This window comes from Cryptotermes secundus, unplaced genomic scaffold (genome assembly GCF_002891405.2).
Source record: "Cryptotermes secundus unplaced genomic scaffold, Csec_1.0 scaffold17, whole genome shotgun sequence".
NCBI classification, from domain to species: Eukaryota; Metazoa; Arthropoda; class Insecta; order Blattodea; family Kalotermitidae; genus Cryptotermes; species Cryptotermes secundus.
The window spans coordinates 291,718-310,627 of record NW_019729207.1 but is presented as its reverse complement, the minus strand read 5'-3'; the positions used below and the strand labels follow the sequence as shown (position 1 = coordinate 310,627).

Below are 18,910 nucleotides of genomic sequence, written 5' to 3'. Positions count from 1 at the left end.
TGCTGCCAGAAAAAAGATTTTTTTTTCTTGCTGAACTTGCAAGATGATTGCCCTCCCAAAACGAACTCCATGGGGCAGAATTCTTCTTGAAAAGCTAATATTTGTGTAGCTAGTCGAGGATTTCCCCAAATTTTATGGAAGCAGAAACTTCATTGTCGAGTTCACAAGAGCCTGCCACTGGATACTGTTCCAAGGCAGTGTTTTTTCTTCAACCTTGTTATCTTTAAGATTCATTTTAATATTATTCTCCCATCTTGGCCTAAGTCTTATAAGTGCCCTCACCACATCACAATTATAATTTTATTACTTCTGCACAGGTTCAAGTGGACCCATACCTTGAAGATTCTCTGTGTTCATCCTGCAACCTGCAGCAGGGACCTTACTTCTGTCGTGAGATGGTCTGTTTCCGCTACTTCTGTCGTAAATGCTGGCAATGGCAGCATGCCTTGGATTCCATGCAGGCACACAAACCTTTGATGCGCAATTCAAAGTCATCTATAACAATGCATGGCTTCAGTTCCAGCCCCAGCGTCAGAGTTTGCAATAACTGAGCAAAGAGTGTGTTGTGATGGAGGGCAGAAATAATTTTATCAAAGAATTTCTATTAATGCTTTAATACCCTAGTCTTTGATAAAAGTATGGTTGGTGGATACAGGCAGTATCCTTGTTGTCATAACAGAGATCTTCTCATATTTGTTAATATTATTTAATTATTATTAGATTCTTACTTACACATCTCATAAGATGAGAGAGAATATAAGACTTGAAATAATTTCCATTATTGCGAGATGTTTATAAAAGTTCCTACTGTGGGCAAAGCAGTTTAGTCCATTTTTTTCTTTTTGTTAATTCAGTAGACAGGTATCTGAAGTGTCAGTGTTACGGTGTAATTGTTCAGGTATTGTTTTGAAGTGTAATCTGCTGCTCAGTATTATTTATCCAATTATGGCAGGTCACTTCCTTTATCATCTGGTAGTCAACAATGAAGGAATAATGGCTACTGTAAGAGAATCTGAAATCATTTTAATATAATTCAGTGTAAGAATCATCATGATGGTCTGCTGTGTACTCAGTTACCTTTTTTGTTTTTCAGCATTTATATTTATTTCCATTGAAATGTTTTATACTGACTTTGTTCAGTGACCAGTGTGGTTTCTAATTAGAAGTTTTTATTAAGATTATTTTGTTCATTACGTTATACAAAAGAGTTGGGTTGAGTATACACATCCATGTACACGGTTTACTCATATGACAATATGGACATGAAGACGGTCTTACGATTCTTGGCAATGCATTCTGTGTGATATAAATGTTTTATGGAACAATTTTTATTTAGTTAACTTGTGTGCGTGAGAGTGTACGTGTGTACATTTGTTTGTCCAACTTAATTTTGTACCTTGATTTCTTTTGATACTGGTTATAACTGCATTAAAATTATATTTCTGTTGCATTGGTATCTATATCTCTCCCTTACTCAGATCATTAGTTATATTAATTACAGTACAACCTCAAATGTCCCATTTAAAATGGAACATACCCCTGACAAGACTTCATCAATGTGAGGGTTAACAAGAAGCATGAACACATTTGTTTAATATGGCAAAACATATGTTTCTTTAAAGCTCCGATAAGTTAAGAGAAGAAGAAAAATAGTTCTCTTGGCTTGTAATTAATTTTATCCTAAAACATAACAATTAGTGCACTTAACCATAACCTTCCACACTTCCCACACAGTAAAAGAGAATTTAAAATTCTACATACTCATTTTGTAAGCAATGCAGTAAAATATACTGACCAGTCTACAGGAAATTTATTCTACAAGTGGGTCTGTGGACCCTCAATCTGGTAAGTGGTCTATAATTTATATATTTTTGTTGCAAATTTTTCAGATCATTAACCAAGAAGTATTCCTTTCAGTCTGACTCACTTTACTTGATTTTTCTGTAGATTTTAATCTGTTACCTTATCCTAACCTGTGTAACTTGAACTTCAGCACTGGAAGATGGACTCTTCATCTTCAGAGTTATTCCAGGCTTAGTGTACAGTGTGATGTTTCTAAATCTTATTAAGGTGGGATGCTCTTTAAAATGGCTCAGGGTATTGAATATATTGGAAATAAGCTATCTTGTAGAGTTTAAGAATTCAGTCTATTCTAATGTTTGAATTTTTTTTTAAATCATTTTGAGAGCTTAAAGAGGAAGTCTTGTTCAGTTATGATGCAGAAGTATGATTTTTAAGCTTAAAATTGATGAGTTCTAACTTAGCTTTTGTGGAGGGAACAAGTTGCATATGTGTGGATGTAGGTAAAAAAAATTGTTTGTGCTTAACTAATTATACACTAAGCCATGAAAGCATATGGGGAAGTGGATGTATAGATTACCCGATTCTTAACCTCAGCACTAGTTGGTGAGTAATCAGCCTTATCCCCCCTCCCCAGGGAAAGAGTTCCATGGTGTCATTGGATAAGAGCCTGGGTGAGGCCCAAAACTGGTCTGGACAACATCAAGAAGAGAAAGCTCTTGCCCTTAGCAGGACTCAACCGCTGACCCCCTAGCCATCTAGCCCACAGCCAGTTGCTATACAGACTGTAATATCCCATCTAGTGTGGATGTAGACACTGCAAAATTAATGGGCAGTTTTCATTTGATAATACAAGTAAAAGTGACTGAAAGTTAAGTTTCACTTGTGACTCAAGTCTTTCATTCATATGGTGAATGGAAGTCCAACATGGCAATTTATACATCAGAAATGATATGACTGGATGATAAATTGGTGATGAAATCTTTAAGTTGTCAGTAATGGTTTCATTCCTGAATCAGTAGAGGTAACCACTTTCAAGGTTTCAGAGTTCATGTAGCCGTATGTGAATCCTCTTGCAGAGTCTGTGGATCAACTTTGTATTTATTTTCAAGCTGTGTTATAAAATTCGCATTTGTTTTCATGGCTAATGGAATAAAAGTAAATGTTTAATATCTTTAACCTTTATGGGTTGTGTGTTCCACTAACATAATGCAGAATGTGCCTGTTCAGTTGGCTTGATGTTGCCTTTTTAATATTAATACTTTTATCCCCAAATTAAAATCAATGGAGTTGTACTTCCACTCTCCCCTACATCTTCATGTAATGGTCAGTAACTGCTTAAGCACAGGAACAAATTTACTTGGCCCTGTAATGCTGGGGAATTTGAGATTCGCTATTCCCTGATAAACTCTACAACCAGAGATAAAATCTGGCCCCCTCTCTCCTAGTACCAGGAGATTTAAAATTTTGCATTCCCAGCATGTAAAGATTAAAATCCTACCACCAGTCCCACNTACCTCTGCGGGGGGGGGGGGAAGTGATATGTTGAGGTTGTACTGTAAGAATGATGATGACCAACAGATAAGAATTTGTTGTCAAATTGCTGAAGAAAGCAGAAACAAAAGTTGTCTGCAGAACAGCTTTCAGTTTAGAATTGTACTCCAGTTATTGAAGTTTTCTTTGGACTGCAACAGAATCATTTTAATACACTGTTGGAGCCATAAGTGCTCTCATGGAACTGCTGTCTTTGTGCCAGTGTTCTTTAAATTATTTCTGTTCAAGTCCTTCCCTTTTTATTAGTCTTAATTTCTTGGAGACAAACGCACCACACACATGAGTAACAAGTCATAGCATTTTGATTTTATATGCAGATTTCAAGAGTACAAGTATGTTAGTATTGATTTAGAGCTAGTATTTGATTTCTAGAAAATTATATTTACAAATACAAAGAGAAGTGTAAAAAAAAAAAGGCAGGGTAGCTTATTGATCTCTCTTCATTATAGATACAGTCAATTGATTTTTAAGTAAAAGGAGAACAATTTTAGGTGCCAAGGTATCATTCATCATATAAAGCATTGGATGTTTTTTTAAGTATGACCCACTGGAATTTATACACCATTCTACTTAATCTCATGCCCTTGAACAGCCTGAATATTCTGTGCACCACAGTTTTTAAGCTTTGCATATCATTTACACGCAGTTAACTTTTGGATATTCAATAAAGTTAGTTTAGCTGTATGAAGAGAAGACTGTCTCCTGAAATGTGAAACCATGTAGTCTGGTAGGAAGTTACGAACATTTCAGAGGAACCTGTTACCTCTATCTTCAGGGAAGAAGGATCTTCTACACTACATAAGTCATGTCCCAGAAGACACTAATTTCATATGCACCACTGTGAAAACCTCATAATTTAATTTAATCGAATGGTTTGCTTAATGTGCCTTTCTGTGAAAACCTGCATTATAATACATTATACATAAAAGATTAAAAAATATTTACCAATGAATATAAAATCAGGAGATTATTGATACTCATTAGATTACTATTTTATTGCTACTTTTGCCATTTACAGTAAGAGAAGAAGGGTGAACTGGAGGCCTTTATTTGATCAGAGCCAGTGTCTTGTGCTGTGATTTCATGTTCCAAATCATGTTACCCAAGCACAGTAGGTAACCCACCCTTCAGCTGTTCATTCCGTTTCTGTGAAGAGAGACTGTTGTGTTTTTAACTGTCTGTGTTGAGATAATTAGATTTTACTTGTTAAAGAAGAACTTGATTTTCCTGTATTTACATTTCTACTGATCCATCAACATTCCATGTGCTCTCTCTGAATACATGTATTAATAAATAATAAAGAATCATATGAACATACCTATATTGTTTACAAATAGGAGTTTTGGAAGGAAGTACAGAAAATCTCTGTTCATAACTAAACATAGAGGCCTGCATGTTACATCATTATGTAGTACATCTGTCTGATCAAAGTGCCAAGTCCCCATAGAAAATCCATTATTACTTTATGAGTATACAAGGTAAATACACTATTTAAATTAAATTGTATAGACTTTTTGGTACGAGTATGCTTAATGTACAGAATGATTTTGGATTAGCATGGTATATGCTCAGGAAAATAGTCCATTAATGGAAAACATGTTCAATATGTGAACAATTAGCATCCAAGATCATTCGTAGCGAACGCCAAAAATTGGCATTTACCCTGCTTTGAGCACCTCCAGTGATTCTGATGACAACAGTTTCAGCTTCTTTGGTTCAACCATGTTGGAGTTCTTTCTGTATGCATTGTCATTCAGATACCTCCAGTTAATGTTATCACAGGTTGAGATCAGGAGAATATGGTGGCCAAGACCATCTATAGCCAAGATATCTAGGGAAATGGTTTGAGATAAATTTATTGCTAAAATCCTCATTGGTATCATCTCAGACTGAATTTGCTGTGTGGCATTAAGCCACGTCCTGTTGGGTGGGGCCTAATGATGAAAGTGTTCTATATCCCAAACAGAAAAAAAAAAGCAAAAATAAGCCAGAAATATAAGCAAAAAGATCAAAAAGTATTTTTATTAAAAATGAAATTATTTCAAAATGAACACCTATGCCTTGAAAAGTGAAAGTTTTCTTGAAGGATCTCCAGATCTGATCTCATCAATGATTCAGGAATTTACCACTGACAGACACATTCACCGAGGCTGCAGTACAGATTAACAACAGGATTATTTATGTGCATTGGGTGTTTCATTTGTATGCAGTTAAAACTATAGCATATTGTTTTGGTTGACCCTGTACTTATACTGCATTGCTACATGCTTTTTAAGCTACACATCCATATTAAAGAATGTTCAAAAGAGTTCATTTGTTGTAAGTTTTATTTATAATAGCAAATATGTATTTCAAAGTAATACAGTGGCTACCTACAGATGGTCCTTGGCAGCGACATAATTACTCTCCTCAACTGTATCATCTCTAAAATGATACTGGTATATCATGAATGGTCCAAATTTCACCCACATTACAAATAATTAGAAATATTCTGAATTCATAACCTCAAATTTATAAGACCGTCTGTTGTACTGATTGCTTTTACATAAAATCATTTACATCAAATGAAACAGTGTGTATGGGTTTAGGGTAATTAAACATAACTAACAGATAATGTACAGAGATCAATCCCTACAAAGGGATTCCTTAAAAAATGTAAGGTATGGAAATCTCATAATAGATGAATTTGTGAAATTTAACAGAATTTTTTAACCTTTTTGGGTTGATATACATCTTGTTCATGGAATGAGAATTGACATGACCCTTTCCGTTGGTAACTCAATTCCCTGTTCAAACTGTGTGTGGCATATATTTAATATGCAACAAGAAATAAAGACCTTTTACAGAAATTGTACAAATAAAATTGTCAAAACATTATTTTAGGTATTTTCAGCCTGTTTTACAGTACTTCTTTTGGCTTGTTTTGGACTTCATCCATTGTCTGGTATGTAAAAGACAAAAGACCATGACGTTTTGGAGACTGGATCTGTCTCTGTCTTCGGGTGGGTAGGGAAGAATAAACCTACTCAGTTGGGCCCATTAGAAAGAGCTAGTCTCAGTCACTGGATTGTGTAGTCCAGTGATTGAGACTAGCTCTTTCTAACGGGCCCAACTGAGTAGGTTTATCCTGTCCTCCCCACCTGAGGACGGAGACAGATCCAGTCTCCGAAACGTTGTGGTCTCTTTTCTTTTACATACCAGAAGATGGATGAAGTCCAAAACAAGTCAAAAGAAATGCTATAATAGCGGGTTCGTATTGTGGCATGCAGTCCCGTTACTAGGCAACGACTGCGAAACAACTAGACAACCAGACAATAAAGAGCTCTTTATTGTAATTGTCATTACAAAATGATAATCATTTCAGTTCTTGCGAATGCTGTGAGTTGAGAGTTTTAAAGGGTGTTCATATGAGTTCTTTAAATGTAAATATTACTTGAATTTGAGAGAGGTATTTGATATCAGTTGGCACTTTCTTTCTGGAAACATGTTTGCTCATCCTCTCAAGCTTGGTAGAACCCTAAGATCAAAACCTAACACTGCACTAGCAGATGTATGTTTGATGAGTTTGCCAGTATGCATACTCATTAGGAAAAGCATTCATTTTAGTTATGAGTGGGAAAATTCACTCAAAGAGAATTTAAGGAGAGAAACTATGTTGGTATCAGTATAGTAAACAAATTTCAACTTTGTTAAAACATTTATTGCAGATTATGTAACTGGAAATTATAAATGTTTTATGGAGTTCAATAGAATTAGCATATGTACAACCATAAATATATTTCAGTAACTATACACCAATATATTTATCATCATATTAAATATATAAAAATATATGTTCTCAAACATTAACAACAGTTATATATATTTGCTCTTATTACATTTATAAAGAAGTCTTTCAGATGCATAAGTGCCAACAATACAGTTTTATATATATGAAGTTTTAAAAACTTTGTATAGAAATGGGCTTCGCAACTGCAGCCCTCTCCTATGCTTTCGTGCAGAACCTGTGTAACGGCGAATCCAGAGGTCATAACCTGTACATCCTGGATTAACAACACTGCAGTGTCAAAGTAAATTTTTATGGTAAAAGCAAGCTGTGATTTTTAAAGGCAGTTTGGAGGGTGATTTATTTTTCCAGTTCTGTAGGTGATTGTAGATGATCTTTTAAACAAGAGAATGCTGTATGGTGCCTTGAAGTAACTTGTTCTTGTGTGTAGCTTATTTTGGCTGTTCTTAGTTGGTTTCACTTGTGCCAATTTATCAGGACTGTGTGGGACTGAAAGCCTATTTGATCTACATTGTTAATCTTGTCATTTTGGGAGATGCCACATTCAGCATTTCAAAATATGCTTTTTCTTATAAAATGTTCACAAATTGCCATTTGTGTAAATATGTTTCTATCAGCACAAGTTATATGCAGAAATTATTGAGGCATTTCTTTGATTATGGCTCAAGAAATGATCACAGGTATCAGAGATGGAAATTCTGTAGCCAACACCTGCTGCCATTAGAAGAAACGGTCTCTAAATTTGTATTCCAATGGTTGATTCATTATATGAATATTATGCAGGGTACTGTCCAGTGTCTGCAGTATATCTGATATGCACAACATTTTGGGAAATGGATCCATTTGTCATCAGATGAAATGAGGGAGGCATTCAACTCACCGGGACCAGTCCGTTTCCCCCTCACACCAGATGGAAATGGATTCAGTTCCTGAACGCTATGTATATCAATTGTAATGTAAGTAGTGGACAACGTCCAGCATATTGTACTTGTATACAATTACGGATACTGTCTCATCCCTCTTTTTTCAAGGAAGCTGAAATTTCCAGTATTGATCCTTATACTGACATCCATTTTTAATTGTTATTAGACTGTTATCATGAATCTCAAGCACTGGGAACAAAATAATTAGGTGAACTATGCACTGCACTTGCCGTCGGACCCAAGGTTTGCAGGTTCAGACCCAGCTGAGTTCAGTGGATTTTTAAGGGCAATAAAAATTCCATAGCACAATTTCCTTTGTAAGGGAAATAAAGCAAGGGGTCCCATGTTATGCATTTAAGGCATGATAAGCAATGAACAAAGGAAAAATGAGACAATTTTCGGTTGCTCACCAACCTCCATACTCTGCTGTAGATGCCTCTATGGTTGTGCAATTGCAGGACCTCTGGTAGACAAGAGTGGGAACTATCTGAAAACACCCAACCCAACTGAAGTACAACGGAAAACTGGACAATGTAGTGTCAAATAGAATATGAGTTACAAATATGCCAGCCATCTGAAATTAAAAGCACAAATGACTTAATTGTCAAAGTGTAGCTTTAGAAACCAAATGACCAAATTTTGATAATGTTACATTACACCTTGTATTATTTGGTGTCAGCAGTTTTTCCATCATCTAGTATTTCTAGTAAAACATGTTTCGGAAACTGAATCTCTTTCCACTCTAAAGTGAAACTGTCGAGAGACATAGAGCAATGCACTAATGGAGATCAGCTCTTTCTAACATACCTGACTCTCTCTTCACCTTTTAACCACAGGATGGAAAGATCCAATGTTTGAAATGTTGTGTTCTGTCCATAATATTAGATGATGGATGTACGTCCAGAACCCCAGTAATACTACTCATACTTTTCATACTAATCAAATCATAACTGCTGCCATTTTTCAGAGAATTCTGCTGTAACAATTTAATACGGTAATATACTTTGCCTGAAATGCCAATTGAGGTTATAAGTTTTATACTTACACTGCATGTCCCAAAGTGACACAGATCAGGTCTGCTATCAAATTTTTTATGTGAAATAGTACAGTATTTTATTGAGCAACAAGTTATATAGGCACATATATTACTACCAGTAAGTTGAATATGAAGATGTTCATAGCTTGCAGTGATCAGTATGTAAAGGACATTTCAACATGTAAACTCTTGCTTCCAGTTAGGCTCACAAATATTCTGAGAACAAACATATTTACAGGAACTTTCAGAAATGTAGAACTTGCAAAGAATAGGAACATTTAATTATATTTTGTAGTCAGTAAACAGCAGAAGCTCGTTTGTAATAAAATAATATCTGTATAAAACAATGTAATTACTATTTTACAATATCAAAGACTGCTAACCCTTTAATGGGCGGTGGTATTCATATATGTCACCTGATTTAACATTAGAAAGACTCGCCATTTCTTCCCAAAGAGAATATTTGGTAGTTTCACTTGGTTCTTACAAAAAACTGTGAATTTTTCTGATCACAAGCCAAATTATTTGATAATAAATAAGTGGTGTGTTCTCTGTGAGGTAAGAACCAGTTTTACATGATGACTTTTGCCCTTCAAAGGGTTAATGCTTTTAGGGAGATATAGTAATGAACAGGCGTTCATTATTCTCAGACAGAAATGGTTCTTGGCAATAATTTTTATGTATACTAATAAGTTTTGTGATTTAATGCCAATTCATAGCTACAAAGTAATCCCACTGCTGGGAAGTTCATGAGAGATTTTGAGTATTGTGTTTTAATTCTTTCAGATATGGAAATGTTTTAAAAATGTCACACTGTGAAGGTCATCTCTTAAAATAAAGGCTGACAAGAACATTCTTCACTCTTCATTTAATATAACTGCAGGATCTGGTTGATGAAAGGACCCCACAGGCATATATAAAGGTTAAAGTGCCATGTCTACTGGCCTCCCTCTTCTAGGAATGTAGATATTAAAAGTCCACTGCAGCAAAAGTGCAATGTTTACTGAACTATTTGCCTAAACGTTGTAAAAATTTATTTCTTATATATTATAATCTTGATTATCTGTACTAATGAACAGGGAAAGTCACACACACACACACACAAAGAGATACATAATTGAAAAACACAGAATAATCTAAATTTTTGATGTAATAACAAGACCATCATGTTGCTGAATATACAAATTTGGAAATGCATACACAATTTCTGATTTGTTCAATCATCTCTAAAACCATAAGACTGGGCAGCAAAAAACATAGTGAATGAAAATATGTTTCATTTTCGTGCATAACATTTGTCAGAAACATGTCTTGCTCCAATAAATATTTGGTTACACTTGAGGTACTCAGAAAAACACATAGGTTTTCATGTACAGTGATTACTAACATTTTATAATTTAAATTACATTTGAAGTGCACAGAATTAGTGTTTTTTTACTTTCTCCATCATCTGGTATTCTACAAAATAGAAAATACATTTTGGAAACTGGATGTTTCTGTCCTCAGGTGGGGGGGGGGAAGCCACCTACTCAATTGGGCCCCTTAGAAAGAGCTAATTTTGTCGTGTTTTCTATTTTCTAGATTACTGAACGAAGGGAAAAGTAGAAAAAACAGTAAATCTGGGTATTATACACCATCGTCAGAATCCTTTAGAATTTACATTTGAAGAGGTTCAACAATTTGTAAAATCTGAAATATTAAACCTCAATGCAGTGATTCTCGGATTTCTTCATGTCTACAGACTGAGCAAAAATTAATAGGCACTCTACAGTGTTGTAAATACTCCAGAAATACTACTAATAAGCTGCAAATCAGAAGACTTAAAATCCCTATTCCTGTGCCACAAGCTGGAAGGTCACAAGTTCGATTCCCAATGAGGTCATTGGATTTTTCAATTGACCTAATCCTTCCAGCCGCACTATGGCCCTGGGGTCAACAGAGCCTCTGACATAAATGAATACCAGGAAACTTCCTGGGGATACAGCACACTTGGTGAGTAAGGCTGACAACCTCACCATCGTCTGTGAGCCGACTGTCTAGAAGATGTTGGAGCCTCGACGTCTCACAACCCTACGGGCCTCCACAGCCTGTTACAGGGATAAAGATTCACAGCGCTGTTGAACAAGGATTCTGTCACACAGGTGTCTCTGGGTGATCTATGTACTACCATAGTCAATAAGTTCGTGTTATGGCCGCAAAGCGCTGTATGGGAATTTACTGCCAATATCTTTCAGCAATGTTTTCGACAGCTATATCAACTTTGGCAGACCTGCAAAGCAGCCAACGGCAATTATTTTTAGGGCCGATGTGGATCTGCGTAAGTGTATGTGAATACCTTGTAATACGATGTGATAAAACCACATTCCACGAACTTAATGACTGTATCACATACCTGTATATTCTTTCATACTGATTATAAATTTTTCCACAAGCCACTGTTTTTGAGTGACAAATGAAATGAAGTAATTTAAGATTTACATCACAATAAGAAGGGGGAGAAGGAGGTCTAGCACTTGTTCTTCCACTGCTTTGTAAGGTTTTGCATGTCACTTGTTACACCTTCACATTCAAGTCATGGCCATACAGTTTACATGTTGATTTGAATTTTTCAGTTCCCTAAACTTGTTCAATGTTATATATTTTATTAATTTATAGTAATTTTAACCATCTTATTGAGTCAGGCTAGCATAGTTGGTATAGCGACTGGCTATGGGCTGGATGACTGGGATGTGAAGCTGACCACTCACCTCCAACAAGCGCCAATGTCAAGAAACATGGAACTATACATCCACTCCCCCATACGCCTTCATTGCATACAGCTTAATTAGCTAAGCAGAGGGACAACTTTACGTTACCATTTTATTCATCAACAGATTTTCATTTGATATCTCAAGATGGCCCAAATGATCTCATCTGTGATCTGGATTTGTTAGATAATCAGTTGGGACTTTTGGCTTCTAAATTGAAATGTCAGAATCTTGTGGAAAAAGGCACCAAGATATCTTTGTTCATAAGCATCAAAATGACTTGAAGCCCGTGGCGAACAGCATGCTCCTAACAAATAGGGCCTATTTATTGATACTTGAAAGCTGAGTTTGAAAACTAAGTTGCTCTGTAATGGGAAGAAATGCCCATCAATTCCAATAGCACATGCTGTTCATATGACAGAATCATACAGACAACATGTATGATCTCATGAAACATATCCAATATGATGAATACTCTTGGCATGTCTATAGAGGTTTGAACGTGATCACACCTGTGCTTGGTTTACAGCTGGGCTGTATGAACCTCATTGTTTCCACTGCGAATGGGACAGATGAGCATGAGAAAGTCATTACCCAGAGGCACAATGACCACTTTAATAACCACTGATTCGAGAACAAAAAATGTCACTAATCAAACTTCTGGTTAACCTAGATGTATCTGTAAGAGCAGCTTGGAGGGCATTTAAAGCAGAGGCCACAAAGTCACTGGAAATGTCAAGATGGAAAATTACAAATCACTCACTTAAGAACTTCTCAGTGCATGAAATTATTCTGAATTGTACCCATCAAAGCAGTACAAAGGACACAACACACACGTAACATCATAACGAATATAAGCCCACACACCACCAACAATGACGACTCCCATCCACGGGAAGAACTGACAACCAACAATGACTTAAGACAATTTGAATTAAATTTTAAATAGTTTAATAGTGATTAATCCAAACATAACAAATCTACTGTGGGAATAGTGATAATTCCTGTGCTGCGTATAGCCTATTGGCATACTCAATTATTTTACATGTTTATGTTTTTATAAGATGAGTGCCATCGTAACTAAAACCTATGACAATACGAAACATACATCTCTGAATAACACAACTGAAAGTGAACATCAAACCAGCTTAATTAACAGTGTCTCCTGCCATATGAAAAGTGCCTCTGATGATGGTTTTAATTAAACCGAAACATGTAAGGCAAGAATAATAAAAGTGATGTGACCTCTATTGCCGCACTGGACGGAAAATTCTATTAACTTTCTAGCATTAAATTAAATTAAAAATTCATTTTTTTCTTTCATATCTAACTTCCTCCTGAAAAACTTGCATGTTGTCAGTGCTTAGCATGCAGATTGCAGTTGTCAAGAAATATCCATGATAGAGAAGCAATACCAGGGCAAGTGGAGCCCCAGTATGTTAGGCAAATACTGTTGGACAGTGGTAAAGGATGCTCCACAGGTGAAATATGAGCATAAATCAATAGTAGCTACATTTTAGGCAAGTTCAACAGGCAAATTCAACTTTCGTGTATATGTCTTTAAATTACTTCAACATTCATTTTCAGTTCACTGAAAATCAATGGATGGTAGACAAATTCTGAAGTCAATATTAAATCAGTGTTGAAATCCTACATGATGTCCATGCATGTGTGACAAAATAAGTTATTTTTCTTCCATGGAAAGATCAACAATGGTGTCTACTTTGACTTTTGGTCTATTATTATTTTCTGATATGCCTGATACAGACTTATGATTGAGGTAACAGTGCCCAGTACCCCACAGTGCCATTTCTCCAATTTCCCTGCCCACAGAAATCCATCTGGTAGCCAGTTGACAGCCTGAGCCAAGTCACCAATGCAGCGAAGAGCAATTAACAACTGATGGCGCTGCTGGGCTAGTAGTTGTCTTGTTACAACACTGCTGCATGAAATAGAAAGAGGGAGTTAGAACTTTAATAATCACTGAGTACTCTTTCTGTCGTCTTCTGGGGCATGAGACTGTGTAATATGGTATGTGGGTTGTTTCAGAGAAGCATACTGCCCCATTTTAAAGTTGGAAGTGATTTGGAAAATGGCTGGACACATAGAAGGAGGGGTCAAAATAAATGGGTTCTGTAGGGTATGTACAGATAAAGAGAGCCAAAGCCATGAATGAGAAAGGGAAGAATGGGCCAATGCAATACTTTCATTTAGTATCAACATACGAGGGGCGTTCAAGTTCTAAGGTCTCCGATTTTTTTTCAGGACTGGGAGCAGACATATGCGGTTTAGTTAAAAATACATGTGCACTCTTTGTGAATGCGTGACAGAGATGGCCGCACCCTACGGCACAGAGAACTCTAGTGGTAGCAGCGAGGGTGAGGAGTGTTTTTGATACTTAAAATGGCGACATTTTCGTTACAAGAACAGCAAATAATCATTCGTATTCTCCACTTGCATGGTGCGACACCCATTGAAATTCATCGCCAGCTGAGTGAGACGTGTGGTGATGGTGTCATGAATGTGAAAAATGTGCGTTCGTGGGTGCGACAGTTCAAAGAAGGCCGAACGTCATGTGACAACGAACCAAAACAATCTCTGCCTCACACCAGCCAGTCTGACAACATGGTCGAGCGAGTTGAGAAAGTTGTTTTGGAGGATCGCCGATTGAGTGTGGAAAACATTGCCTCCAAAGTTGGCATTTCTGTGGGATCTGTGCACAAAATCCTGCATGAAGACCTGTGAATGCGGAAAGTGTCCTCCAGGTGGGTGCCACGAATTCTCACGGATGACCACAAGGATGCACGCATAGCAATTTGCCAGGCGATGTTGACACGTGATGAAGGCATGAATGGGACTTTCTTTTCATCAACTGTGACAATGGATGAGACATGGATGCCATTTTCAATCTGCTATTGCATCAGCAATTTTCCAGTGGTCAAAACAGACTCCTACAGAAGCGTTCGCAGCGGCCATGGAATCATGGCGTCGACGTTGTGAAAAATGTGTACGGCTGCAGGGAGATTACATTGAAAAGTGACAGAAGTTTCAAATTTTTTGTATGATTATTGTGTGAGAAAAAAAAATTGGAGACCTTAGAACTTGAACGCACAACGTACTTTTGCCAGCATCTGTACTGTTCAAAACATTTCTGAGACACCAAACATGGCCTCTTGCAACACAGTCTTCAGAACTACTTGATTGTACCTACACTGTGTCCTTGATGTGACAGCCTTCCAGGAATGGGTTTGGTAAGCTGCTAGCAAGCAAGAAGTGAACAGTGAGTCAGGGAACTGTCATACAGTTGTACTGGGTCTTCATCTTTCACATTTTGGAATCATTTGTTGCCTGTAGCATTACTAGGAACAAATTCATGATATATGGCATCCTGACAGTCAAAAATTATTCATTCTCAAGCATTCTGCCAGTATTTAGGGAGGGTGGCAATGATACCAACTTCCTCATAGAGAACTGTCATTTACTTTGAGGATGGTAAAGGAAACACTAGGTTTCATTAATGTGACAATCTTTCTTGATATTATACAGAGGGGTTCAAAAAAATGTACTCACTCTTTGATAGTCAATATCTTTAGAACAAAATGACGTGTAGTTACAGTTCTTGTGTGGTAGTGTAGTGTAATGTTTTCTCAACAGATGGTGAAGGTCACATGAGTCACGTGAGTATCGTGCCGCGTGCGTGCTGCAAGCAGGCAACAGCAGCAACAATGGCTGAACGGTTGTTCTTTGAGCAACATAAGGCTGTATTGAAGTGGTACTGGAAGTACGAAAACATTAAAGAGGTACAACGACAATGGCATAATGGGTTTGGAACTCAACCACGAACATGTCGAACAATTGCCCATACTCAGGATAAATTTGAATCCACACGTTCACATGGGCAAGGAAGTGAATCTACGGGGTGGTAATGTGTGGTGTTGTCTGTCATCGCGCGGTTTGATTGGTTCTTTCTTCTTTGAAGGTACCGTAACTGGTCAGGTGTATCTCGATAAGCTTTAGACATCGATTTTCCCTGCCATTCAAGAGCTGTTTGGAGATGAGAGATTTTACCTACAACAAGATGGTGCTCCACCTCACTACCATCGAGATGTAAGGACGTACTTGGATGACACTCTACCTGGACGATGGATAGGTCGAAGAGATGCTATTGAGTACCCACCATGGTCTCCAGACCTAACGCCTCTCAACTTCTACCTATGGTGAACTTTGAAGGATGAAGTTTATTGACAAAAGCCAGCTACACTGAATGCACTATGAGAAGCCATCAAAGCGTCGTGTGCAGCCATCACACCGGACACAGTGACAGCCGTAGTTCGCTCAGCAGTTCGGCGGCATCAACGCTGTTTAGACGCTGATGGTGGTCACTTCGAACAAATACAATGACTCTCTCTCTCTGTGTGCAGGAATTGTAACCACATTCATTTTGTTCCAAAGATACTGACTATCAAAGAGTGAGTACATTTTTTGGACCCCTCTGTATATTGGCAGTTGCAGTACAGTGTTCCAGTTGCCAATTTCTGGCCAGTTCCTGGCAGCATTTAATACCAATCTGCTGCTTCAGGCCATTAATTTCCCCACCTCAAACTTCCCACACACTGTGCTCCCATCTGGGTCCTGTCAGAACTACTACTTAAGTGAAAAGTTCTGCTCTGTGCAGAAGATATGCACATCAAGGCATTCGTGAGTAAACTCCATTCAACCTGCAAGGATATCACTGTATTCAAGTTTGTCCTGGATTAGGGGCATGTCGTAGTGCAGTTGTTTGAGGTATTACGCTACAAGCTGAAAGATTGTGGGTTCAATTCCCGATAAGGTCATTGGATTTTTCAACTGACCTAAATCTTCCAGCTGCAGTATGGCCCTGGGGTTGACTCAGGCTCTAACAGAAATGAGCTAAAGGCTGGCTGGTGCATAAGGCTGACAACCTCACTGCCATCTGGGAGCCGTCTAGAAAATGTGGGAGCCTCGATGTACAACTGTGTGGGCCTTCACGGCCTGTTACAGGGATAGCTTTACCCTTTTCTATGTATTTCCATTTAGGTAAAGGCAAAGGTATCCTTGTAACAGGCCACGAAGGCCCATAGGGTTATGAGATGTTGAGGATCCCAAATTTTCTGTAGACAGTCGGCTCACAGATGGTGGTGAGGTTGTCAGCCTTACGTGCTGGCCGCCCTTTACCGCCATAAAGAATTCTGGTTCTCATTTCTGTTAGAGGCTGCGTTAAACCCAGTGCCAAAGTGTGGCTGGAAGGATTACATAAATTGAAAAAAAAAATCCACCTCATTGGGACTCCAACCCACGATTTTCCAGCTTGCAGCACAGTGCCTCAACCAACTATGCTACTGCATGCCTCCTGTATTTCCAATTACTTACTGATAATTTTATGTATATTTTCACTGCAATTTTAAACTGTATCAGTTCTGGAAGGAATGATCATGAAAATAAATGGCAGGAGGAGGGTGGAATTAAAGCATTTTTGGGAAATCTAACTGCTTACAGGAAGAGCTTACGTTGTCCCTGAATTTAAAGTGTCACACCATAAAGAAATATATGGGAGAGACAGTTCCATCCATTCTTCATCTGAGCACCACACTGAGGTCAGCAGTATGCTTCATAGCCTGACATGGAAGAGGAGGCTAGGTGGGCATCAGGACCAGACTGAAAGTGATGGTGAAAACTAAAATCTGTGCACCTACCGGGAATCAAACCCCGTTATCCACTCTCTAGCCAAGTTACAAACAAGAGAAAGGGAGTTAATTTTGTTCAGAAAGAATAATTCAGGCTCAAGTGCGGATCTTTCTGTGAATGTTCATTAATTTATGTACTTACTTGACGTCAGTATCAATGCCTTTTAGACAACTTTTATGCTGTTGCAGCACACACATGCATCTCAAGGCCCTAGAAGCAATAAGGAATATGAACCAGTGAGTAGCAGCCATGGGAAAATTTGTTTATTCATAGTTTATTTAACAACACTGTCAGTAACTCATACTACATGGCACTGAATGATTGGAAGACAATAAACTGTAAAAGAAGCAGTTGTGTCTTAAGTCAGAAGCCTGATATTTACCTGTGTGATCGAGGAAAACCAAGTAAACCCTCAGGAGAGTCAGTACCCCAGCTGAGATTTACATCAGGGACATCCAAAATACAAGTTCAACACAGAACCATGTGAGCCATCTTGTTCAGTGGTACAGCACAATATCAAAACAATATAAATTTTCAACACGTATTCCCCTAGTTTCTGTACTCTGAAAAGCTCTGAGAATAATCATGGAACTATGTTCTTACTTTGCAAGACTCAGATACAGTGAAAGACTCCAACAAGCCGTACAGGCAGTCCACCAAGGCGCGCTACGAGTTGAGACCAGCTTGTGGTCAGATGCCCAGGCAACATGTTCTAACGGAAAATACAGTTGATCAGCTATATTCGTAAGAACTCCGATAACTCTCGATAACTTGTCAGGCTCCTGTAAATATGTTATAATTAAAGTAATTCTTCATTTTGTCTTATAAGAAATTTTTACAGATAAATGTGTTCGTTTACTCAACCTCTTTTCCCCATCCATATGTCAATGTATAATTCAGCATTGGTATATCGTCAAACAAACGAAGAACAGTCCTGCAAGCACTAAGTTGGCCGCTGATAGTTTCTAATTTACGTACGGTTTCTTTGGACGATACTAATGATGCTGCTAATTTTGTGGTATATGACAGCGTTCTTATAACTTTATCTCTGCCATTGTGTGTATTTAAAAACTTCGAAATATCTTCGATTGTCATTATAAGAGTTTATGAACCGTAAGTTGTCCTAGGCAATACTTAAAAAAACACGTTAATCCTTACTTACAACCTATGATCATTACACAGCTACTTTACGTCGTTTATCAGACCACGCTCACCACTAACGAAAGCATAGTCAGTTACCTTGGCAACGTCTTGGTCATAGATGATATAAACGATATAAACTGTGGTATACATATCACAGTAGCAGTATATTAGAAGTAAAAGCAAGTAGGTAAATCTTAGTTTAAACAATTTCCCT

The 18,910-nt window shown here is 37.6% G+C and overlaps 2 protein-coding genes across 5 annotated transcripts in view; one reads left to right on the top strand and one right to left on the bottom strand.

Annotated features, from left to right (window-relative positions):
* The window catches only part of LOC111865350 (cytoplasmic polyadenylation element-binding protein 1), a 48,923-nt gene extending 47,473 nt beyond the window's left edge, over positions 1-1,450 (top strand). For all 4 annotated transcript variants that reach the window (XM_023853291.2, XM_023853288.2, XM_023853289.2 and 1 more), the window contains one exon: positions 318-1,450. In XM_023853291.2, coding sequence (XP_023709059.1) covers positions 318-551 — 234 coding nt within the window. In that variant the 3' untranslated portion in view covers positions 552-1,450. The remainder of the gene's footprint in view (positions 1-317) is intronic.
* An 11,648-nt stretch (positions 1,451-13,098) lies between these two features.
* LOC111865351 (peroxisomal membrane protein 11C) lies at positions 13,099-18,786 on the bottom strand. The gene is made up of 4 exons (XM_023853292.2): positions 18,418-18,786; positions 18,157-18,335; positions 17,695-17,763; positions 13,099-13,789 (listed from the first exon to the last, which is right to left on the bottom strand). Exons 1-4 carry the CDS (start codon positions 18,646-18,648, stop codon positions 13,567-13,569), a joined length of 702 nt encoding a protein of 233 aa, XP_023709060.1. The 5' UTR covers positions 18,649-18,786; the 3' UTR covers positions 13,099-13,566.
* Between the last annotated feature and the right edge of the window lie 124 nt (positions 18,787-18,910).